Source organism: Clinocottus analis, unplaced genomic scaffold (genome assembly GCF_023055335.1).
Source record: "Clinocottus analis isolate CAN_PGR_092001 unplaced genomic scaffold, fCliAna1.0.p SCAF_12, whole genome shotgun sequence".
NCBI lineage: Eukaryota > Metazoa > Chordata > Actinopteri > Perciformes > Cottidae > Clinocottus > Clinocottus analis.
In genome coordinates, this window is record NW_027175843.1 from 1,221,691 (window position 1) to 1,247,018 (window position 25,328).

The 25,328-nt window shown below is 43.3% G+C and overlaps 2 protein-coding genes across 6 annotated transcripts; one reads left to right on the forward strand and one right to left on the reverse strand.

The window, feature by feature from the left end:
* Window positions 1-783: 783 nt before the first annotated feature.
* LOC137783312 (signal transducer and activator of transcription 4-like) lies at window positions 784-12,875 on the reverse strand. 5 transcript variants are annotated; one of them, XM_068573156.1, is made up of 24 exons: window positions 12,741-12,875; window positions 10,311-10,439; window positions 9,876-10,011; window positions 7,443-7,541; window positions 6,444-6,536; window positions 6,262-6,340; window positions 6,088-6,179; window positions 5,807-5,958; window positions 5,099-5,257; window positions 4,663-4,755; window positions 4,498-4,557; window positions 4,368-4,388; window positions 4,100-4,193; window positions 3,950-3,994; window positions 3,695-3,778; window positions 3,486-3,584; window positions 3,156-3,291; window positions 2,928-2,980; window positions 2,661-2,755; window positions 2,445-2,581; window positions 2,084-2,281; window positions 1,927-1,972; window positions 1,371-1,476; window positions 784-1,140 (listed from the first exon to the last, which is right to left on the reverse strand). In XM_068573156.1, the coding sequence occupies exons 2-24, from the start codon at window positions 10,436-10,438 to the stop codon at window positions 1,117-1,119; spliced, it is 2,229 nt and encodes a 742-aa protein (XP_068429257.1). In that variant the 5' UTR covers window position 10,439; window positions 12,741-12,875; the 3' UTR covers window positions 784-1,116. The 5 variants fall into 5 exon arrangements, with proteins under 5 accessions (XP_068429257.1, XP_068429256.1, XP_068429254.1 ...); XM_068573155.1 differs by lacking the exon at window positions 12,741-12,875 and adding an exon at window positions 11,725-11,812 and having other exon boundaries at window positions 2,090-2,281; window positions 4,100-4,190; XM_068573153.1 differs by lacking the exon at window positions 12,741-12,875 and adding an exon at window positions 11,725-11,812 and having other exon boundaries at window positions 4,100-4,190.
* wdr75 (WD repeat domain 75) lies at window positions 12,456-23,472 on the forward strand. Its single transcript, XM_068573151.1, has 21 exons — window positions 12,456-12,583; window positions 12,825-12,954; window positions 13,234-13,299; window positions 13,657-13,756; window positions 14,557-14,684; window positions 14,959-15,029; window positions 15,234-15,350; window positions 16,258-16,346; window positions 16,558-16,716; window positions 16,847-16,906; window positions 17,576-17,691; window positions 17,927-18,102; window positions 18,280-18,437; window positions 18,786-18,966; window positions 20,527-20,621; window positions 20,739-20,834; window positions 21,016-21,185; window positions 21,368-21,427; window positions 21,652-21,792; window positions 21,884-21,975; window positions 22,219-23,472. Exons 1-21 carry the CDS (start codon window positions 12,498-12,500, stop codon window positions 22,451-22,453), a joined length of 2,526 nt encoding a protein of 841 aa, XP_068429252.1. The 5' UTR covers window positions 12,456-12,497; the 3' UTR covers window positions 22,454-23,472.
* The last annotated feature ends 1,856 nt before the right edge of the window (window positions 23,473-25,328 follow it).

Below are 25,328 nucleotides of genomic sequence, written 5' to 3' on the forward strand. Positions count from 1 at the left end.
AGGAGCTGGTTCTGTAATAAATTATTATATTCTACTGTAAAAAAAACATGTCATCTTCATCACTGAGGGGTTTATGGATCATTTTAATATTAGCATTAATCACCCAACATGTACATTTCTGTCATCGTGTGAGTTGATGTCAACACAAAATAATGAATATAGAATATTATGTTCTCACGTTAGGACCCTGCATGATCTTTATGAATTACCTTCTGTTTGTTGTGATTGCAGGGTTGTTGAGTAAATGCATCTTACAGTCATGCTCTGCAAAGTGTTCACTAATTGGATGAAAACAGGGACTTTATACAATATTCCAGATGTAGTTTGTAGTTTATAAACATACTAATTTATGTTCCTTTTAGGGCCAATAATCAACTATAAATTATGCAGAACTCCTTTCCAGCAAATGACAAAGTGTATATGTTTGGATTGTGTTATTTTAATTGTATTATATTGTATCTGGATGATGTTCAGGAGCACTGACTCAAGCAAGTAAGATCAGTTTGAAGCTCGATATTTAAAAAAAAACAACATAATAATATGTGAGAATATTAACATCTGACCTCAAATGGTCCAGTTACACAACAATAAACACATCCACCCACAACTAACACTCTCCGGGAATCACGTGGTTTGCGGCAAATGCTGGAGGAGCGTCAAGTACGTAGTGGTCAGATAGACGCTCCACTTCCGGCTGCCTTCAAAATAAAAGCCCTGTGAACTTCTGCTGTGCCGTAAACCTGTAGACCTTGTGATGCCTCATCTTGAACTACTGGTGGCAGATGAGCTAAGCTTAAATATCTGAATGAATTATGAGGTGGGTGAGTGTGTATGCAACACATGGTTCATTACAGAGAAAATACACATGTTTGAATTGTTTTATATGCAATAATGACATTATAGAAAATAGGCAATAGTCAACAACTCAAAACCAAGTCAATAAAAACATATATATATATACTGTATATGAAATGAATTCACAATAAAACCTCTTTAAAGACAGCAGACTCCGCTTCGTGGTAACAAAGATGTAGACATTGAACAAAAGATCGGTGTCAGGATGGTCTGACCCTCCGTTGGGAAAAGATTCACGGCATCTTGATGTTTAATCTCGCTTCAGTCTGAATATGGAGAGCTCATCTGTAACACAAGAAGCAGAGCATATAGAGGACTCATCTATGAAAACAAAAGAGATATAACATTAGCAGCATTAAAACATAATAATGGTAATATTCTAAACCCAACGGGGTTCTAACAACATACATTGTAGGTTGTGGTCTTTTCATGAATTTGATTAATAAAACAAAGACTCAACACAGAATATTGAAAGCGTTTCTTTCAAAGAGAACCGGCAATGAATGCAAACTCACGGTATCGATGTCAAAGCACAGCTGTTCGCTGAGCATGTCGAACTCCCCGGGAGTCATCGGCGGCTCAGGAGACTGACAGGAAGTTGGTGTGGTGATGACGTGGGAGCTGGAAACAGAGAACAGGAGGCAATACGAGTGAAGGACCTGTGTGATGTAGTATTTTCTACATCATTATCAGTTTTCTCGGCTTTTTTTCGGACGCTGCGTTCGCTGCAGACGGAGATTTCAAAACAAGATTTCAACTTCTTCTTTCTCACAAATTGCAATGTTGTAGCAACGCATAGTGTATAAAGATACAACGAGCAATACTATTACTGTTCATTTATTCTTTAGCTTAAGTTTATTGTGATTCTGTGTTAGGAGGACTGAGCAAAATAATCTTTTCATTGTACAGAATAAATGTCTGTTATTATATGACAGTAAAAACATATTGAATCCTGCTCCAGGTTGTATTGGCAGCAAAGCAATGTGCCATAATCAATATTTATGGCCCACCTTTGGTCTGATAATTAAATGTCAGGGCAAGATAAGAAAAGTAGTCTTTGAATGAACTCACCGCAGTTCTGAGATGGGGATGAGGGTAGAAGGTATGTACGGATGGACTGGAAAGTGAACAGAGATACAACATATATTAACATCGATTGACCCAACAAAGATTTTAAAAAGCACAACAAAAACAACCATGAACCCTAAATGAAGAAATGTTTTTGCACCCTTGCCTTTGCTTGGCTGACTGTTGTAATGGCGGCCGAAGGCGTCGTCTTTGGGGACGTCGGGGTAGAGGAACTTGAGCGGGCTTTCCGGGGCGACGCCGTCTGAGATGACCTTGTAGTCTCGTATGATGTCGGCGAAAGGGAGCGCGCTGAGCCGGCTTTTAGTGTACGGCTCCACGGAGTTGAACTTCACGTCTCCTGAGGTAGAAAAGTCACTTTTAGCAAAGCAAAGCAAGAGATTTGTAGAGGACACCAACAGGCAAGAAAACCGCCATGAAATACATCACTTGAGTTACATAACTGACCAAATAGTGTTTAAAAATACACTTTTTTTGTCCAAAACGCATGTGTTTTTCCTCACCGCCGTCGCTGTGCTCCACCCAGGTGAAGGTGATTCCTCCGAGGTGACTCTCGCTGAAGCGTAAGAGGAAGGTGCCGGGCTCTCTGTCCTTCAGCAGAGCGCGCTCCATCTCTTTACTCACAAAGCCCATGATATAGCTGCAGAAGAAATACAAAACACTATGAGTTGCTGCTTCCATTGTGGCGGTGTGGGGAGAAGATGACAGGAGGGGCTTACTTGTCGTTCCAGACTGGCAGCAGGTGCTTCTTGATGAGCTCCAGGATGGAGTCCAGCCACATCCAGAAACTGAAGGGCTTCCCTGGAATATTCTCCTTGGAGATTGAACGTCACACAGAGGAGCACAATGAGTACTTTTTGGGAAATTTAAACGCAACATTGGCTATATAATGAGACACAGAAGATGCTCATTGGCCACTAGATGGCACCACCACGCTGCTGAAGAGACCACGGTGTACTTTGTGGTACATATTGTTCAACACTTACCTTGGAGAACTTCGACCAGGACACTTGATAGTCACTACAGGAGGCGTGCTGACCTACAACAACAACAACACAGAAAATAACCAAACAGCACCAAAGTACTCGACCAAATCTGCAGCTCTGAGTCTTGCAGCAATGCCCCCTGGGTGTGGTACCGAGCTCATGTCAGCCTCCACAGACTATCAGCGAGCATGCCAACATGTTCCCGTGAAAGCAAAATGGCCGACGTACCGAGAAGCTTCTCTCCCAGCATGTTGAGCTGCTCCTTGTTGAGGCCTTGACCTGCAAAGGTGGAGAACTGCCAGCTGAGGACCTCAGATAGCTGGCTCCACGTGGCGCGAGGTGGGTTCCCGAAGAATGACAAGTTCTGCGGATTAGGAGGAAAGAGGAAGGAAAATTGTTGAAAACACCTGTTAATAATAATGCAATCTCATCCAACTGCAGCACAAACAGACATCCCCTCCACTGAGCATGAAGCTGAACCACCTGCGCACTAAAACACTTTAGTTGGTTGTGCCTAATAAACCGGTCACGGAGGGTCATTTCAGTGCGTTCGCTCACCCTCGACTCGTCAGACAGAAGGTTGTACCACATGACAGACGCCCAGCCGCCCGGCAGCTGGCTCACGTTGGAAATGACCACCAGGGGCAGAGAACACGTCTGGAAGGATTCACACACACACACACACACACACACACACACACACACACAGTGAGCACGTTGCGGCATCATTAACAGAGACAAGCCAAAGCTGCGCTGCTCGTTCTGACCTCCAGGTCAATGGTGAGGCCCTGGACGGTGAAGCAAGCCTCAAAACTGAGCGAGTGAAGTTCCTCCGTCACAGAGAGGAGACCCTTTGAATCACACAGAGCACAGATCGGGTCAGAGTCCTTCCCTCTCAGCGCTGCATGGTGAGACTGAATCATGAGGCATGATTACACGTTACAGTAGCATTCGGCATCGGTGTCGAGGGAACACGCCAATCAATCTGTCCCTTTAGCGCTCAACTCGTCTTCATTTCCTACCTCATTCCCTTTTGTCCCGTTGACATATTTCTTCTCTTTCAGTTGCTGTAAGATAGAAAGCAACACTTTGAGGGCCGCTCGTGTGTTGATCGTGATATTAAGTGACACAAAAGCCGTCAGGAGAGTCAGAGCGTGGCTGTTTTGTCTCACCAGGTGTCTGAACTCCACGGACAGGCAGCCGTTGGAGTAATCCTCGATGTCCATAACTTTAGTGTTGTTGGTCAGGATGAAAAACTGACGACTTCTGAGGAGAAAAAGTCGGTGAAACACAGAAGCCTCATTGTTATGGTAAGCTGGCTGTTGTTTTTGATGACACAAATGCAAACTGCTGAAATATGAATACATTTTCTAAATGCTTATAACTGAAAAATTAGCTTTTTTTGTGTGTATGGTTTCAAAATAGGTGTTTTGTACTCACACTCTGCCAGGAGGGAGGTCCCTACACACACACACACACACACAACAATTAGACACATCCATCAAGAATATAACGTTTAAGTTAAATAGATATAAAACTGAATGTTAAAGTGTGTTAATTAAAATCTCACTTGTCAAATATTGTTTTCACTTTCAGCTGATAATCCACTTCTGGAAGTTTAACCAGGAGTCTGAGAGAAATGAGGAGGAGGAGAAAAAAATTCAATTCACAACCACCATACGAATTATTATAGCATGAATAAATGATAAAAACACATGATGTCACACGGTGATACCTGACTTTGGTGGTGAACTGCACTCCGGTCTTGATGATGAGGGGTTTCTGCGGGTGTGTGGGCATGCACGGCTGCTTCTCCACCACGAAGGAGCTGAGAACAAACCACATCTCACGTGATCAACACCGTCCCTCCGCGTGTGTTTCACGAGACAGCGTGTGCATTCAAGCCGCCTGTTGGCACCTTATTGCGTTGTGTGATGTGTTATCAGTGCTGCACGAACAGGAGGAAGTCGTACACAACCTTTAAACTACAAAACAACACGTGAATAAATACTATATTATGTGCGGGATTAATTGCCTAAAACAAACACACACAATAAAAATGATTGTGCATCAGAGTAAATGTTCTTCTACTCCAAAGCGAGTAAAGGCGTCTGCATTACAAGCACACTTGTCGTTGCATCTAACGCGGCGTCCTGTGCTGTTCAGAGTACCTCTTGATGAGGTGATAGATGAGGTATTTGAGGCGCTCCTCCATCTGAGGTTTTTGCAGGGGAATGGGGTCACTTTCGTAGGTGACCTTCACCACCAGGTCCACCAGTTTGTCCAGCTGACGCTTCGTCTGGAAGAGACTCTGGGCGGTCAGAGTGAACCTGAGGACGAAACAAAAGCTCGTTTCATGAACACGACCTACGCATGTTACGCTATGCTAATCTGGAGAATCCACACTGGGAACAACTGAGCAGAGTTTGACCCCGTTTTAAAGCAAAACATTAGAAATATGACGTTTTAAAGGACCAATATGTCAAATATTTACTGTATAAAATCTAAAAAGACCACAATATGTCACCAGAGACATAGCTAAAATGGAAAAACTAGCTTCTCTGACAGCAATGCTGCAGCCAATATGTTCTACAATGAAATGTCATGGCTTTTGTTTGTGAAACTCAGCGTGCTGCGGCCATGGAAGTAAAGCTGAAACGGATTCGAGAGATCAGAAAGAAAAAAACAAGTAGACTATCACTAGTTCCCTTTTAACGTTGATGAACATCACTCAGTACAGACAGACACCTAAAATTGACTCAATGTATGAGGACGGGCCGTTAATGTTCCGACAATGCTCAACATTGAAGGTTTAAAACATGTCCCAGAGTTAATCACTGGATTGAAAGTATTGATTTCTGTAAATATTCTCCCATTACCAACTCTGCAGCTGCTCCAGGCCGGTGAGCAGCGGGCCGCCGATGGAGGCGATCTGCTGCCGCCGCTTCCAGTCCTGCAGCTCGGGGTTGAGCTGAGAGCTCATCAGGTCGTCAATCTCCTTGATCACGACGTCCATCTTTGATAAGATCTCCTGAGAAGTTTACAAAATGCAGCACGTTTTGGAATTTGTACACCGACGAGGCGTCGGCGTCCCCTGTGACTTTTAATACCTGGAGACATTTTGGTCATTGATCCCTCGCGCGACGACACAAATGCGTACCTTCCTTTTAAAGTCGAGCCTGTTCAGCATTTCCTGCAGTCTTGTCACTTCCTGTTTCATCAGCTCGGGGTTCTGTCGCGCATCTGTTGATTCTGACACACAAAAACAACACATGGTTGTATTCATATTGCGTGCATAGCGTGTAACGTGTGCAAGCCGTACAACAGGACGCACCTCGAGACTGCAGCGTCTTGTAGCGGAAGTCAAAGTCGTCCTGCATGTCCTCGATGTATTTCACAGCCTGGTCCATCAACTACACACACACACAGACGTTGTTCTTAAGAGTTCATCTCATTGGGTGAAATGTGCACGGCTTTATTTTGATGTTCCCTGAAGCGTCCGTGTGTTTCCGTCACCTGCACGCTGGCCCTGATGATCCCGACTCGGTTGTCCATGTTCTTCTGTCTCTCGAAGGCCACAGAGTTCTGCAAGGATTTCTCCAGCGGACCCTGACGGGAAATATTGTCGTTTTTAGACGCTTCTAATCTGTATTTTAGTCTATAAACTGTATTCTTTTGATTCATGAATTATGATTAGCCATTCTAATTTAATACAAATTTCACATTTCTGCCAGAACGCACATGAATACATGGTGTGGTGCTTCAACTATACGACGCATGATTTAACAATATAAAACAATACTCTGCAGCCATGCTAGCTACTCCGGCACAATGGTGCATTGAGCTAAATGTTGTAGCAATGCAGAGTGTTTAAAGATACAATGAGCAATACTATAATCATATTTTTGTGCAATACTGTGATATCTTTTATATTTTGTGCCCTATTTTTTTACCTTAAATTTATTGGATTTCTTTGTTTGGATGACCGAGCAAAATTATCTGTGTTTATGACAGTAAAACATCTTGCATCTTAATATGGAGTTACATGACTGTTGGATATTATATATAAACATTACTCAGAAGCAGAAATTAAACTAAAATTTCACTTAAAGTTTTTTTGAGAGCAGCAGAAACAAACTGGAACCACAACACTGATACATAACCATCTTTTAAGTAAATGGCAAACTTATCAGTAAACCACCTAATGAATATAAGTCCAATAAGTCCAGTCAGTCTAAAAATAAGAGATCATTTAGTTTCACAGCATATTTCCAGCTGCTTTCCTGGAATACGACACGTTCAAGAAGCTTTAACACTCAATGTTACGCAAGCAGTAGAAACATCTTGCTGCTGCATTGCTTCTTGGGAATAAAGTGAAGCGGCTGGGAATACGGGGGTGTAGAGGAACGACTGTTTTCCAGGTATAGCCGCTCTGACTTCCTGGCAGCAGCTGTTTGTTGTTTTGTTAATCAGGAAGCGGAGGGACTTTCCCTCAGATGAGACGATGCCACCGACCTGCTCCTGCATGCAGGCGCTGGAGAGGATGCGGCGCTCTTCCCTGAGGCAGGTGGAGATAACTTTGGCCATGACAGCAGGGTTTGTCATGTATTTCACCTGTTGAGACACACACACACACACACAATGAAGGAAATAGTTTACACACAGGGATTTGTCATCACGGCTCTGCTACTGAGAGACTGACAGGTTTTTACTGGAAGTACTTAACATATATAATTATAAAGAAATGAGCCAAAAGGTTGGACAGATACTTAGAGGACATCCAGTTTTTCTTGCCATGGCATTAGAGCCCGTAACTGTAATGGGAATCTCGGTGAGTCCTTAAATTGAAGAAAAGGTAAAGCGCTGTTGAAAGAAATCGAGCTCAGGCCTGCAATGAATTACAGAATATTTTTGGCTTTTGGACATCAAACCCAGAGGAGATATACAAATACATTTATACAATACAACAGGTATCTATTGATGCACTTCTGTAAAGTTGGAGGAATCGCATGAGACAGATTTAAAACTTAGAAGTGTCGAAATTCAATCGAGAGACAAAGATATTCTGATTTTTAGTCCCTCGTATCGGTCAAGCGCCAAGAATCACTTGATCCTACATTTCCCATCATGCAAACATCGCCTCTTTTGATTGGACCCTCCCGACCTGTGAGATACCCTCGTCTTTTAAACTCTTTGCTCCTCTTGTGTAACACAGTCCTGTTACAAATCTCCAAGTATGAGATAACCCGATGACATCACGATGACGTCACTGACCTCTGAGTGAAATCGATAGAGAAATTTAGATTTAAAAATATAAGAGCTGGCAAATGATTTGTTTCATACACCAACTAGACCGTGATCATTGCCGTATATGTGAATATGGTTATATCTGGTGTATGTGATAGTTTGTAATATGCATTATAACATCAGGACAACAAAAATAGCAATGCCTTGAGCTCACCCAGTACATCTTAAATACCGAGCGGCGACAAAGTTTCTCTCTCTAACGCTCCGGCCGCCGCCGCTGTCTCTGAAGTCTCTTCAAAGTGAAGAGTGTGTCGCTGTTTTGCTCGTCAACACAGTCAAAGACCCACATAGAAAAAAGTACGACAAATTCTGTTGCGGGAAGAGGAAACTTTTTCTCTCGCCTCCAGGTTTTCATGCATCAGCATCATTGCCAGCATCGACACCTACACACTCACTCTCATTACAGTAACACTGATGCCACTGAGCCATTTTAGACACATCCCTATGTCTGTGTGTGTGTGTGTGTGTGTGTGTGTAGCAGAGCGGTTTTTGAAGGAAGATTCTGCTTGAAATGAAAGGGAGATTCTAGCACTGCAACGCAGTTTGAATCCATGATACAAACTTCTGTCGCACATCACACTGACCCCCCTCGAGCACCTCTGACTACCGCACTGTAGTAACTGCTTCCTCTGAGAAGTGTTGACTTTGACACATACATACACACACACCAACACACACAGGAAGCAGTGGTGTGAGCCTCATGGGTTTGTTCTGCAAAGGTTTATGTCTTTTCCAGAATAAAGTGAGCGCTGAGGCTCGTGACGTCGGTGAGCGCTCACCACAACATCCGGGACCAAACTCTCTAGAGATTACCTCCACAATACGACACCATGAAGGGCATTGACCGAGCAGGTCTCTTCTCCACATCAACACATCCTTATTGTTCTCAGACACAGATCATAACAAGCAATAAATAGATTCAATTGTGAATGACTAACACAGAAGTTACATCAGTACTTGCTTGACTTTCCTCTCATCATGCAGTGAAAACTGCTTTCAGGTGACGAGGAAAGTCACACGGAAAAATAGAAACCAGTTACACATTCAACGTGACTTTTTCATTTACTTCCTTTTCACCTCCAGAACGCACACACCAAAAAACTACTTCCCCTTATTACAGATGTGTTACCTTTACGAGTCGTAAACGATGATTATGGTCAGAAGATGATTTCTTCAATGAAGCAAAATACTTTTGTTGTTGTTGTTTTTAACTCGGGTGTTTTTTTCAGATAAGGGAACATGTCACCCACCTAAAAGGAAAATATTTAATCTTGTTACGATGAAGAAAATGACCAGACTGAAGACTACCGTAAGAAATGCAGATCTCTAACGGACGTGTATTCTTCTTACTGTTTCATTTTTTTGAACTATTTTTCTAATGTTTATTTACATAACTTGATTTTTTATCTTCATTTACTTGTGAGCAATGCTGATGTAATCCTGTAATTTCCCCACTGAGGGACAAACAAAGGTTTATCTTATCTTAAGCTTATAAGCGGAAAACAGCTCGAGAGCTTTTAAGCATTCCGGTTTGAGAAATATTGCAAATGCCGGCTTCTTTTCTCCTGTTGACAATGTGTAGTGAGCATTGAACATTGCGCAATATCTAGGACATGAAAGGATAAAAGAAGGGTGGCACACCTGTAACTGCTGTTGTATGATTTTCATGTTGTGTCTCTGTAGGAAGTTCTGCTCCTGCAATCGCACCTTGTCCAGCTGGGACAGCAGGTCCGTGAACAGCGCCGCCGCCATCGACTCATCGGTCGCTGCTATGTCCCTGAAAAACAGACGGCGTGACGTTTAGGAGATTCCTCGCAAAAACAGATGGAGAAGAAGATGTTATGCTGGAAAAATAGACCCCAATAAAGAAGCTGAGGACACGTTGTGTTTGTAATATCACCTCATGAAGTCGGTTTGAGTGTTTACATGTCAACAGCTTTGTTCTTTGTCCACTCGTTAGAAATGTGGGTCGTGCCATTTTCCTGTAGTTTGGGTGAAGTGATCTTGTAGACGATAAAATGATTGTGTGTGTGTGTGTGTATGTGTGTGTGTGTGTAGCCAGGGAGCAGGACTCACCAATCCTGAGACTCGATCCAGCTGGACAGACCCTGACGGATGTCCATGGGGAAGTTGTCATCGTACAGATAGTCCACGTGTTCCAGGAGTCTGGTCTCCAGCTGCTGAATCTGCTTCCACTGGCTCATCCTGCATGCAGACCCCACAAAAACATCCACTGTGAAGTGTAATAGTGGTCCAGACCTACATTTCCTTTACTTGGCTATCAAAAATATCACTTCTTACTACTTTTTACCAAGTAACAGTTCACCTGCAGGTCAAAAATAACAAGCGTACTAATTGTTTTTGAGTAAAGCTAACTTAATACACTAAAGTGACGCATAACGGCTGGAGTCTGAGGATGTGCAGAAGACGACATTCAGTCCATGCACGCTCGAGACACGGTGGATCGAGCTGACGCAGAGGCTGAGGCAAGAAAGACGGTTTGGATTTTGAGTCTGATTTTTTTCTTTTGAAGAACAATAAGGTTAAGTTATAAAACAAACAATAACTGTGTGTAAAATCTAAAATGTTTCTTTCTGCTGCTAATGTTGAACGACACTGGTTGCAGATGCAACGTTAAACAAGCTTGTTTTAAACTGTGCAGTGCGCGTTAGGAGACATATTTACCGTGTGTAAATCCAACAACTGTTTCCCTGGAGAACTGAAGGTTTGCAAGAGGCTGTAACATCCGGTAACATGTACCCAGCATGCAGTTTGGTGGTGTGATTTTATAAATGTTCAATTATTAGTATTACAAATTGTTTATGTGTCACAAACTGTTGTGTCGTGGTGTTATGCGCTGTGAAAGAGCGTTAGTTGTGGGTTATAAATTGTTGTTATAAAGTTTTAACCAAGACTAGAGTCCTGCTCACGGTGCCCTCACCTGTGAGCTGTAAAGATTATATTTTGCTGTCTGCCGAAGAGCAACAACAGTTATGCACCACTGGAATGACGGGATATGAAATATTCATGCCGCATGGACCGGTTTAACCTGCACTGCACAGCCCTAATGTATTACTTGGAATACACTCAAAGTATATTTCACTTGAAATAATTTAGTTGTTTGAAATAATAATTTGAAATTGGCTAAACTAGTCAAAAGTACATCTTGAGTAAAGTTTGATGTACTCCTTACTTACTTTTAATTACTTAAACCCAAGTGTAACTATACTACACTAAATAAACACATGTTAGTACAACATACAATACATAGTAAACTTTACTTGCCTGTTACAAGTTCCTTTACTTGATTTTTTAAGGCAATCGGTTTGCAAGCTTTTTTTTTAAGGAAAGTTAACTAATCGGATTTTACAGTGTAGAAATCATCATCCGCTTTAAGACAAAGTAGGCAAAGTAGCAACTTGTTATTATACAATAAATCATAGATACAGCCTACATATTGTAAACAAAAAAAGAGTCTGTCATTTGTTACCTGTGCTGTTTCTGCGCTGCTTGTCCGTCAGTCTCATTTACCATGTGCACTTGTTTCCCTCTTTGACTTTCGTTTTTCATGTTCAGGAAGCGACCTCATTTACTAAGGGGCTGTCCTCACAGTCTGGAAACCCGCCTCAGTGGAGGACAGAAAACACCTTAAGTATAAATAAATATATAAATGCATTAATAAATACAGGGATAAATAAATACGTGCATACATGAATAAATGAATACAGGAATAAATAAATGCTTAAATAAATGTACAAATAAATACAGGAATAAATAAATGCTTGAAAAAATGTACGATTTCCTGTTTAGGTATAACTTATACTTATATACTTCTGTATTTATTTATGTATTCCTGTATTTGTTTAAACATGTATTTTTTCCTGTATTTATTTATACATTTATTTAAGCATTTATGTAATTATTCCTGTATGTATTTATGTATACATTTATTTAAGCATTTATTTATTGATACCTGTATTTATTCATGCATTTATTTGATTATATTTAACTCATTTTCACCGTGTTCAACAAAGATAATAACATGTATTTATACTCCATGCCAGCAGGCGGCAGTAGAGCACCGTGTTCAACAGCGATAATAACATGTATGTACACTCCATGCCAGCAGGCGGCAGTAGAGCACCGTGTTCAACAGCGATAATAACATGTATGTACACTCCATGCCAGCAGGCGGCAGTAGAGCACTGGCGAACGGTGAAGGAGACGCAGCCGACAGAGGTCGAAGTTGAATTAACTAAAAACATGGTTGAACACGGGGACATCCGCGTGGTTCACCGAGGTGGCAGTAAAATAAACTACAGGGTGCCTGTCGTCACCAACGACTCCAGGTAAGTGAGCGTTTTCAGTCCGGTAAAGTTCACTATTGGCGGGAAGATGTTCTCGCGTTTCTACAGGTTTTGTAAGCCAGAGAGCTTCAGCCGGTGCTAGCCTGTTAGCATTAGCGAGCCGCGAGACAACTGTTTACAAAGTAGCACGAGCAGTCACCTGTCCGGCTTACTACACTCACACGGGGTATCGTCAAAGCCACCGCAGTGTTTGGGTAAACGCCGTGGGTTTGTGCTGCTGCAGGTTCCTGCTGTGCGCCTCGGGAGAGCACGTGAAGGTGTTCAGCACCTCCACGGAGGAGTGCGTGCACGAGCTGCGGGGACACACCGACCTGGTGACCGGGGTGCTGCTCAGACCCACCAATCATCTGCAGGTACCCACCGTCCACACCGTGTTGATGGCCACTTGTAGTGAAACCACTGCATACTGCATTAGGGCCACGGTCAGTCTGCTGGATCTGCTGAAGTTGTCAGCGAATTTAATTAAAATGCTCATCACAATTTCCTTTAGCAGACTTCTTTATGAAGTTCACTTTGTCCAAGCGATAGTCCAGAAGCTAAATAACATTTACTATAATGCAGCGAGAAGCGTCACACTGACACAAAGAAGAGGGGACCAGCAACTGTGATGATGCATTTCTGTTTTGTTGCAGGTCTACTCTTGCTCAGCAGATGGCACTATCAGGCTTTGGGACTTCACAGATGGCATCCTTATTAAGGTACTTAATTAAGCTTGGTTTTTGTATTGTTTTTTTGCTCCAGTCTGTGTGGCTCAACCAGATCTCCCCCCACACTTGCTGTGTTTACTTCCGCTTGCCTTTCTACTTTTTTAATAATCAAGCTACCATCTATTTCATATTCACAGTATCTACTCTACAGAGGTTAATTCAACAGCAGAACGAGCAAGGTGGTGGAGAGTATCGAGCTGTCTCAGAACCTGTATATTTTATATTCATGCCCTCCTGCTGAGCGTGTGTCCCAGAGTACTGAAGGAAGAGTCTCCAGAGATCTGTTTCATCAAAGAGAGCGTGTTGTGTTTCCTCTGATGTCTGACCGTCATGTGTGATCTCTTCCAGACTTACATCATTGGATACCCGGTTTACGCCATGTACGCATCTGCGAACCACGAAGGAGTCATCTTTCTCGTTACGCCCACGCAAAGTGACATCAGATCTGGTAGGTTTGGCCTATTTTCTAATTGTGTTCAGTACCTGGGTGCGATGGCTAGTCTGTCATGATCCGTTGGACCACTGGTTACCAACCGGGGTCACCAAAGCTTCAACTGAGGTTACGAGGCCTTCCTATGAAAGTATGCCGTTATAACAACAAAACAATGGCCGTGAAAACACAGAATGTATCAAAAAAAGAAGCCTGTTAAAATATATAATACAGGCGCAAAATTGCATAAGGTTAAATGTTTACAGGAAATCAGCTCAAAATGGAACCAAATCTCTGTTTTATACAGTTATTGCTTTCACTATTTGGGTAATTTGTACTGTTTATTGTCTCTCCTGTTATTGAAAGACATGAAGAGTGATCAATAATGATGCTGAAGTGGTACCACACTGAACCAGACTGTCTGTAAAGCTTCACACCACAAATTACAATTATTCAAATGTTTTGTGTTGCTTTTACTTAATTAATCTCCCCAGAATTTGACGTACTGAGATGTCGTAGAATACTTTGCAGACAAATTAGATAATCTGGGTGAAGTTGGGTCCATGTGTTTCTTTCATCACATCAATTTCAGTGTCTGCAGGTCAGACCCGGTTGTGCATTAGTGTGTCCAAATGCATTGCTGTGTTTCACAGCTGTTTTCAGACGCTTCCACTACGAGTCACTACACACATGAACGTCAAACTATTCTCAAAGGGCCTGTAACATGTGTGAAGTAGAATTGGGGTAAGAGGTCACTGGGTGAGAACGTGTAGCTGGCTGATGTCTGACGTTGTGTGTGTGTCTGTGTGTGTGCGCAGAGTTGTTCCAGCTGGTCGCAGTACATCTTCCGCAGAGCGGAGACCAGCAGGTGGAGGAGGCCCGAGACCTTTGTGCTGTGCTCACCGACGTCAGTTGCCTCCCAGCAACCATTGGCTTCGGCAGAGGGGTACATACACCACCAGCAAAATGCTAAGCATATAGGAAACAATATTTTATTGGACCGTGATCTAAAATTGTGTCTGTCTTCAAAAACCTTGACAAACCCCATGGGAAACATAAAATAAGTCAGATAAGATAAAGAAAAGAAAGAAACGCTCAGTAGTGAGCGGGAGCCGCAGCAGGAAGCGGCCACGTGCGCCAGCAATTACTCACGAACAGGCTTAAAATGCAGATCCTTTCTCCGTTAATGTCTTCTTAACCAGACGTTCTCTTTCTCACAGGGGGAATATATTGCTTCAGTTAAAGGTTTGTATCTGGTGGTCTACTTCTTCAAGACGGAGAAGACATACAGGTGAGCCACAGCGATAAAAGATCATGTAAAACCACAAACTATAGATTGCAAATGCCACAAAAACTATGTATTTGTCTACTTAGACACAAGGATGTAGAGGTCAGAAGTAAAGTTGTCATGTGTGACGACGGGACTCAAACCCGTGGTGATCACATTTTCTCAAGAAGCCATGCGGATGTTCAATAAAACTGTGGTTGTTAATAGGTTTTCCCTCAAAGAAGACAACACGAAGGGAGGCAAGAACACATTTCTGTGCATCGCTTGTCACCCAAAGGAGGACTGCATTGCCACCGGGCATGAAGATGGCAAGATTCGCTGGTGGTGAGTGTAGTAATGAGATGGCCGTATATACTCGCATCCTGTGGTTTGATTAGTCATCATTTGAACAGTGATTTAGTCTGAACATCTGCTCACTTCTGTTGCAGGTATTCTTTATATCATCCTCTGCTCCAAAAAGCCATGATATTGTCTTAATAATTCAAATTATTTTCTTTTAAACCCGTTGGTTTTGTTGACTGGGGTTTTGAAGCCTTCAGTTCTCCATCTGGCCGGCGGCCATCTTGTTTTTTTGCAGCCTGAAGTGACACGAGGGTGGAGCTGAGAACAAGACATTTTTAGGCGACCAAACAAAGTTACAATTAACTTTCATGAACTGGAAATACGCTGTGAAAAGGTTAAAACACAGACAACTCCCCGACCCCGGACTACCTCGTGGTAGCGACCTGTCAATCACATGGTAGCCTTAAAATCAGGAAGACCATAAACTCTTGTTTACAATCTTTACTGCAGTAATAAATCAAGTGAGAAGTAGAGTCATTTTCCTCATAAACATCTTTACAATCTACTGTATACACTTATTTTTTTGCAACCTCTTGATGGTTATTAAAAATAATGCTAAGTTTTAAGGTGTTTCTGCATTCGCTTCACTTTTTATAACCTGGAATGTAGCAGAGGAACTTGTTTATGCTTCCCCCTCCGGCCGCAGCCGACGGCGTGATGAGTCGGTCCGTTCTCGTGACTGCCTGGACGGCGTTTCTTCAAATTAGGCCCCCAGCATGCACCTGGGATGAACTGATTTGATTTTCTTGTCCACAAAACAAGTTTTGGGCCATAACTGCAGCATTTAAATGCTAATTGTGACGGACGTGGATGTTAACTGCAACGTGACCGGTTTCCTAAATTCAAACGTGTGATTCTAGTTTCTTACGTTGCGGTTTATTCTTTTCAGGAGAAACTTCAACCACAGGAAGGAGTACACGTACTCCACTCAGCACTGGCACCACAATGCCGTCAGCGCGATGTGCTTCACACCAGAAGGTACACGCGTGTTTTATTATTATTTATGTTTCTATTCCGGAGCAATTATGCATCTCAACGAAAACATATGATGGAGCTAAGAGATACATATGGAGTTTTTGTCCTGTTTCAATAGTGTATTTTCTGCTAAGACGACCAAAAATGTTTTTGTGTGTTTATTTGCCTGGCCTGTTCCTACCTCTGTGTATATATTCTGTCTTTGTTTCACCAGGTACCAACCTGTTGAGTGGCGGCTTTGAGTCGGTCCTCGTCCAGTGGCGATACAACCAGGAGAGCCAGCGGGACTTCCTGCCCCGCTTGGGTTCTGCCATCAAACACATCGCCGTCTCGCCTGACGGAGCTCTGTTCTGCACCTCACACAGTGACAACAGTAAGGAGCTTGCTACCTGTCTGATACACCTGAAACAAGCAACATCAGCAGCAAGATGTTGAGGAATGACTGTCGGAGTAATAGTGGAAAGAAGGCTTGGCTCACCGGTTTGTGTCTTCTCTTGTTTCAGAGATTATGATCATCCAGAGCTGTGTTAAAGTGTCAGCTGTCATTCAGGGGCTGGTCAAAGGTGAGCACACCTCGTCGGTTGCAACGGCTCGTAGATTGATCATAAACGGGCTGCACAGATAATATATATATATATATATACATATATATATACACACACAATAAAGTACCTTCACAGTTTCTGGAAAGCCATCTCACTTCACAGAAAGATCTTGTTATCGAAAAATATAGTCATTAAAAATAAATAAAAAGGTTTGAGTCTAAACTAGTTGTTCTCAAACTTTTTTTTTCACGCCCCACTTTGGAGGAAGAAAACTGTTCATGCCCTAAATAAATGTTTTGAGACTCCATCTGTGCTTTTTCTAATAGTAGAATAAAGAAAAGTGAACCGGTTTGCTCCACCAGACGAAAACAAATAGCATGTGCAATCACTTCATTAGAAAGATACAAATAAAGCTCTTCTGTGCAAAAAATAACTCAAATTTAGATCCTACAGCTTGAAAACCACTACTCCAAACAATTACACTGCATTAAAGAAATAAAAAAACCTCTGGCAATGCCTTTTTATTATAAAATCACGGAGAAGGATGTGATGTGCAAAACTATACATTGCTTGTTTAAAAGATAATTCTGTATCTGTGTGCAGAAAAGCATGAAACAGAAAAGCCTGATCTTCTGGGTTACTCTGTGCACGTGTGAGAATGAGTTGACTTTGTTTCTCTTGGTGCAGGAGATGACGTCACTACGGACTTGATGGTGGACCCACGCAGCAAATCCTTGGTGCTGAACGGGAAACCAGGCCACCTGCAGTTTTACTCCCTCCAAAGAGACAAACTGCTGTACAACGTAAGCATTCTGCTTCTTAAACTGAGCCAAAGATGGCACGTGTAAGCCAGACCAAGTGAGTTTGTGGACCTGGTTTGCAGCTTTCATGCGTGTAATGTGCTATTACAGCAAATTTAAATTGCATGGATATGGTTACGAGTACTTGGAGACGAGGTATTTCCAACACAAACCGCTCAACGACACCGTGGCATTAAATGATCCATTACCTAACGTCTGTCCTCTGTGTTTCCTGAAGCTGGACATAGTGCAGCAGGAGTACATTCACGAGTCGGGCCTGGAGCAGTTTGAGGTGGTGAAGGCGGCCTTTGATGCCTCTGGCGACTGGATGGCAACGGTGGAAGAAAGAAAACAGAAAGATGCCGAGCTGGAGTTCAACTTGAAACTGTGGGCATTTGACGAGCAAATCCAGAGGTACAAGCGTCAGATAACCGCCACCAGTATGCTGCAAGGCTTTGTGAATCACACTTCTGTAGAAAAGATCAGTGAACGGGTTATTTTGGATTATAAAAGCTTCACTTCTGCATCGCACTGTCTGGTGTTTCTTTCTCACCACAACCATGTAACGTGCTGACTGTGTATGACCTGCAGTTTTGTGCTGAACACGACCGTCTCGGCCCCACACGAGGCCCGGATTACAGCCATGTGCTTTTGCCAGGCCGCCGACAGCCAGACCACCATGCTGGTCTCCACCAGCCGGGACGGACACTTCAAAGCCTGGCAGCTGCCCAGAGCGGCCCGCGCAGAGGGTGAGCGGTCCAGTTTCTGGCAGCGCAGTCCACCCAAAAGTTTATCTGATCCGTCGGTGTGGTGATATTTATCGTGGTCTTTCAACTCGCCGTCCTTCTGTTGTAGACTTTGACCTCTAGTTCTGGGTCTGCATCTGCATTTTTGGGAACCTGCCTCTATTCCTTTCATTCTAGATTTAAAAGCGGTTGCTCGTATCAGTTGTTTGATTCAATACATTACTTTAATCCTATGAAACTATCAGGCCAGACACCAGGATGTCCATCAGTGGACTGCATCTAATGCTTACATCCAAAGTACACACAATGTTTATGAAATGATTTTGCGTTCTGTTTCCTTTCCTCTCGCAGATGAAGCTCCTTCCTGGTCATGTGACTTCGTCGGGGACTACCACGGCCTGGTACCGGAGCGCTGCTGTTTCTCAGCCGACGGGTCTCTGCTGGCCGTCGGCTTCCAGGAGGTGGTGACCGTGTGGAGCCCGGCTTCCTGGGAGCTCCTGACGACTCTGTCCCAGCCGCCCAAAGCCATCAGGTCATTGCATAAACATGCACTCGTTGTGCTGAACAGTTTGCTTGTTACTTAAAGATCTCCTCCAGCCTCATCCTATATAAGCTCACAGTGTTTAGAGAGGTAGAAGAGTTGGTTTAGCTCAACGGATAGTTTTCAGTGAAGATGGATAAAGGGAGGGGTAAGCTGTACGCCCATAACTCCAACGCGATTCCTCTTATGTTATATTTTATTTATTAATCATTAAAAAGACTACCCAGAGAAGGCAGACACCAGCAATAAAGGGAAATTATGACTGTAGTCGTTATCTTATAGGCAAAAAAAATGACTTGACTTATGGTCACTGGCTCTCAGATCAGGTACAAATACGTCAACTTTAAATCAGTCTATTGCCTCGTACTGGTTGTAGAGGTGCTGCAAGTGCAGACTGAACACACTGGGGCTCAGATTCAGGGCAATAAATGTCTGCACACATAAATCCTCTCAGCAACCAGCTCTCTTAGAGTTTATGTTTGCTTCCTCGGCGCTGGACGTTCTCGAACAGTTAAATTACCTTTTTACCACACTGGCAGAAGGCCAGAGCCTTGTTTCTCTCCGCAGACGGATGTTAAACTGCCCGAGAAGAACGAAGTGCTGCCTGTCAGCCAAACGCAGGAACAGGCTGCAGTTGCGCAACGTTGCTCCGGTTCTTAGAAATGTTGGCAGATGCCTCGTCCCCCTCCTCCCCTCAGGTCACCGAGGACACAAAACTACCATTGTTAGTTTCTGTACCACTTTTCTAAAATATCCCGAGAGCAAAGTGCTGAGTCAGCTGTTTGCATGTTGACAAGACAAACGGAGAGAGAGGTGACTTTGCATTTATTTTAGAAAGAAGAAACTAGCTGAGAGAAACGTTAAACTGCCACGAAACACTACAAGCGGTCTCTTGTTAGTTTATAGCGCTGTGATCTTTTACAGGAATGTCAAGTTGTCTAAACTAAGATGAACTTCTTCAGAAAGCCTCTTCAAATTTAGACATTTCGTGTAATAATTTGGAAACTGAAAGAGAATTTGAGCGCAGTAATACTTGGAAGTTGTTTGGAGGGAAAGAAGAAAATGTGAATGTCATCTGTTTTGACAGCTGCCTGCGACTACTGCAGAACACAACCACCACCTCTTGATGGTGTTTCTTACTGAACCTCCAAACCACCAACTTCTTTAATCCAGAGGTTTACAATTCACCTGACAAGTTTAACAATGCATTTTTTTTAACTAACGAATGTCGTTGGCTCACTTTGAATGTGTGTATAAGGTAGCGTTTTAAAGTTTAAGCCACTATTGACTGATCCGTCAGACACACACACCTCCTCTTTGTGTGTGTGTGTGTGTGTGTGTGTGTGTGTGTGTGTGTGTGTGTGTGTGTGCGTGTGCACTTCTCGCTGGGCGTTCAGACGCCGCTTGCGTGTTTTCAATTTGAAGCCCCCCAAAGCGGAAAACTCCTCAAAAGCTAATCCGGTGAAATATGTGTGGCATTAAGATTCTTCATAGTCACACAAGGAAGAAGAAAAAAATAACACTTTTTTTTTTTTTTAAATTCTCCACCAGGGATCTTTGCTTTGGGAGACTAAGCTGCTCCAAGTATCTGCTGGGAACCACCGACCACAACCTGCTGTGCTGCTGGAACCTGCTCACCTGCGCCTGTGCGTGAACATGTGACACTTCAGCAGCTGAATGCTTTAGTGGACATTGGTTTTTAGTTTTGTTCTCATCTAACTGCACTTCTGTTGCCTCTTCCGGCCTCCTGTCCTCTCTGGCAGTGGAGTGGAGCACCTCCATGGACGTCAGCCTGCTGCTGGTCGACCCCCTCACCGAGAACATGGCCGCCTTCTGCCATCAGGATGGAAGCACCGACTGTAAGTGTTAATATACCAAATTTACTTCCAGTCCGCGAAAAAGTTTGGGGTTTACTTAACGTACGACCTCATGCGGTCAGTGGTTCAACTCTACAAGACACTTCTGACTCTGCACACGTGCTAGCAGCTGTTAGCATTTGTTAACCACTCATTTTTGTGCTGTTTTATTTTTATTTCTCAGTGTTCGTGTTCAAGCCCAGCGAGCCTCGGCCCGTGTTCTCCCTGAAGGCCGTGTGTTCGGGGAAGGTGACGCAGGCGGTGTTTTCCCCGAGGGAGGAGATGCTGGAGAGCTGTGAGGAGAGCAGCCAGTGGCTCAACCGCTCGCAGCTGTTCTTCCTCACGCAGTACATGGTAAACCAGGAAAAACACTCACTTCTATGTGTTCTGTTTTATTATTATTACTACAAAGTTTAAACGTAAGAAGTGTGCTAAACTTCTGGGTTCATCACGAGAAGATGCATGGGGGAAAGTAACTGTTTTAGTTCTTGTGTGCTTCAATTGTGTTTTATATTATTGGGCTTTCTCCTCTGCAGGACCTCATGACGTTCACCACCAAGGCGGAGGACGACAGACTGATGGCGTCCAGCAAACAGGTACGCCGCTGCTCAGCATTATGGGTACTCCGATCCATCGGCCGATATTCTTTGTGAACGGCCGGTTCGATGGAGACGAGAGAAAAAACAGCGGCAGACTGTTTCTGTACGTGCCGCTAAAATGACTAAAACCAGAATTGCGTCTCCACTTTCAAGAAATAAATGCTCGACAATAAACATATATAACAATATATATGTTACTGAAACCTCTTTCCCCTTTCAAGCTTGTGATCGACGACAGTGTTGCCAGGACACCGTTCTACTTGTTGCTGGGAAAACACCGGAAACAGGAAAATCAAGACTCGCTGAGCGGCCTGTCGACCGACATGATGCCTCTGCCTCAGGGCTCTGTGGCCATCAGAGAGGTCGGTACTTTCGTCCTCCTGGTTCACTTTGTCTTGTTTGTGCTTCTCACAGATTTTAAGTTTCATCTTTTTGATATTTTGTTTCTTTCAGCTCCTGCAGACCCCTGCCCACGTTCTGCCCTCGACCTCCTTCCTCTGTTCAATGTTTGTTCAGTCGCTACTCGTCTCCGTGACCGACGGCAGGTCAGTGCTCTGAATACCTTGACCAAGTATTCTTAAAGAAGTCCAGAGAAACTGAAACTAGTAGAGTCACAGTGTTGATATTGATATATTTGGGTCTGATCATGTCGTCGTGAGTCAGCAAAACGCTGATGAATATCAGGCCGTGCATGATGCATCAACTTTAAACAACGTGGATCCTGTTTATTTCTAAAATATGCAAAGTCACATGCCGCTTGTTTTTTTCCCTCCGTGTGTTCTCCTCAGGGAGGAAAGTAAACGCTCAGAGGAGGAACTGGAGAGCGAAAAGGAGGAAGAGGACTCAGAGGGGGAAATGGAGTCCAGCACCCTGAGACCACAGCGGGTGTCACCGGTGTCACCGGGAAGCCGAGCAGAGTCAGCAGAGTCTGCTGCTCCCGCGCTGACCAAAGCCCAACTCAGGGAACTGAGGAGGGTGAAGAAGCTCGACCACGGCTGGCTCTCTGGCCTCCTGCTCTCCTGAGCGTCAGCACCTCCGACAAAGACACTCACACACATTCTGTGCCTCAAGAACGTTTTCACCGCATCAATGTGGTTTTTATTTAATTTTTTAAAATCAGAATGGATCTCCTGGAAAGAAACGTCAACGTTTAAACAAATCTCAACTGCAAAACACAACAGTTTTTACTGCATAAGTATCGGCTCATCTCGCAGCAATTAGTCACGAGTCGATGTTTGAATCAGTTTAAACATTCGAGCAGTGACGTATTCTCTGCTGATGAGGCTCTGCTTGGCGGCGATCATGTGTGAACTTTCCAAAACGCTGGAATGCATTGCCGTCTGTATTTAGACGACGTCGCTACAGAACATAGTTTTGAGTGTAATTCCTTTGTATTTTTAAATGTAACCCGACTGCAGGCGTTCCCGGTGTTTAGCTGCAGTTTCGAGGCGACAACCAACATGTGATCTTCCCCCTTTCTCTTCTCCTGAAACTTCATGTGTGTGGAAGTCGTACACAGAGCACGAGCTCGACACGACTTCCACATGCATCAGCAATACGGGATCCTTCGTGAAGCTAGCTTCATTAGCAAAATGGCTCCCTGTTCCTTGCATACTTCACAAGCCCCCAGTTGCTGCAGAAGAAGACGTTGATGCCACCAGAGTTCACACAGAAGGCCGCGTCATCATTTCAGTCTAGCGTGTCTGCTGGTGATAAGGACATCACACGTCTTTCAGTTTCAGAGTTACGTTCATGCCGGATTTGTATGATTTGATCTTACATTTTGACAGGATATTAAATGCATTTGCCACAAATAGCTTGATTTTAAGACCTTGCTTAAATGCACAATCATTTCATATAACTGGTGACAACATGGATTACTCATTTTCTTTCTGTACTTGCGCATAAAAAAAATTGTTCAAACCAAAAAAAGTCCACAGGTGGGATGAAAATGTACTTGGCACAGTATGCATACACACATTTTATCTACGTTAACCTGCTTTCTATACTATAAATTCAATAAAACGTATGCCTTTCTTAAATATTGCTGCCTCGTGCGTTACCGTTTCACACACGCCGTTATGTGATGACATTTCTCAGGTTGTATAAGCAGCTGAGCTATGACACGCGTGTCAGACTCCTGCTTTTAAAAAGCGTTGCGATCCAGAAATGTGGTCAAATGAATGTTTAACAATGATCATTATTGCATAGTGTTTGAATCGATGCTGACAACTCGAGCCCGTGATATTTCACAATACCGCTTCTGGTCGGAGTCTTTAAAATAATCTTAAAGTCAGGTCAGACGCTGCGGGCTCTTATGTAACCGAGTAAGTCCTGAGTAAGCGCTCTGAAGGAGAAGTACATCTTCAAGGTCGCATGTCAGGGTTCGATACGACGGCACAATTTCTTAAAATCTCGACATGTTTCGGTTCCGTTCTCAGTCTCGTGAGCGTCAGCCTCCTCCCACCACGGAGGACCGGTGCTTCATGCTTACGTTGAGCTTTGCTGGTCAAACTGGGTCATCCTATATATCCTATTGAGTCCGGAGCTGCTTATCTGTCACTTATATTGACGTTATATGAGCTGGGATCGTAAAGCCGGGGAAGAAAACGCAGTCGTGTCTGATTCCTCGTAGTAAACTTCACTTTCTCTGAAAAAGGCGAGTTGGCTGTAAAAGATCTAGTTAAACTTTACATTTACCCCTGAGCATCAGGCCTCAGGCTGTGCTTTATGTAAATATATACACTATACTATATTTAAAACAATTGTATGTGAAATGTATGAAAAGTAAATTGAACAACACTGAACTTCAGCTCACAAGAGCGATCGCTCTTCCTGTGCATGAGGACAGGAAGTGGGTCATTTTCTACCTACAAAGAGAGTTATCCATCTTACAAAGGTCTGGTAAGCTCACTTCTTAATCACTTCAAACCCCCCAAACATCTTTAATTTTCAGTTTAACACGAACGGACACTGACTCCGTCCCTCCAGAGGCTTCGGTGTAACCGGGTCGCTCAGCTCAACGTGAAGTCTGACCTAAAGATCACCAATTAGGACACATGATCTAATTCCTTTAGATATGAACACGGTCAACTTGTGTAAAGTACAACGTCTGAGCGGGAAACACCTGACCTCCCCTATCAGCTGGAGTATCAGTTAAATATTGTTTCTAATGTCACCAAACATGCAAACCCTGCTGCTCTGTGAGTGCTCACGACTTCAGAAGATACTGAAGGTCTTGCACAGAGAGAGGAAGACCTGCTCGCTGTGCGCTCACTTATCTGGAGTCTCAGTTCCTGTCTGTGGACATTACACCCTCTCTGCAGTGAGCGGCCTTTTCCCTCTCTTCCTGCTGGAACTTCTGCCCCAAACAAATCCTGTTTTCATGAATGCAACAAACATCTTCAGTCTAGAGCAACAACAATAAGCAAAACCCACAAAACATTCAAACAGCCTTAAGGAACGGCTTGTTGCCCGTCAGGTGTGCAAGCATTAACGTACTGTTTGTCCTGTTTATTCTGTGTAAATGCATTTGTCTTGTTTGGTGGTTATGTATTACGTGCCTCTAGTGTTTCGCCTATACATCTTGAATAAATCAGTTTTGTGTTATTGAAAATGTTTTTTTCAGGCTGCCATAAATTAAAATGAGCCTCTCTGGCTCACTTACAGTGTTACTGTTGATCAGCGTGCATGTGTCTCTGTAAAATAAATAAGTAAATAAAATGTGTTTCTTAGTGCTCTCAAACAGGCGCTACAGTTTTCATAAAGGTCTTACTGATCAGCAGTGCGTTGGTATTTGGTGTTAAACCTCTTACAAGAAGTTCCAACTCCTCCACAGATTTATTAAAATAATAGAACTACACTGAAAATGTGAAATATTAAAATGCAAAACTAAAAA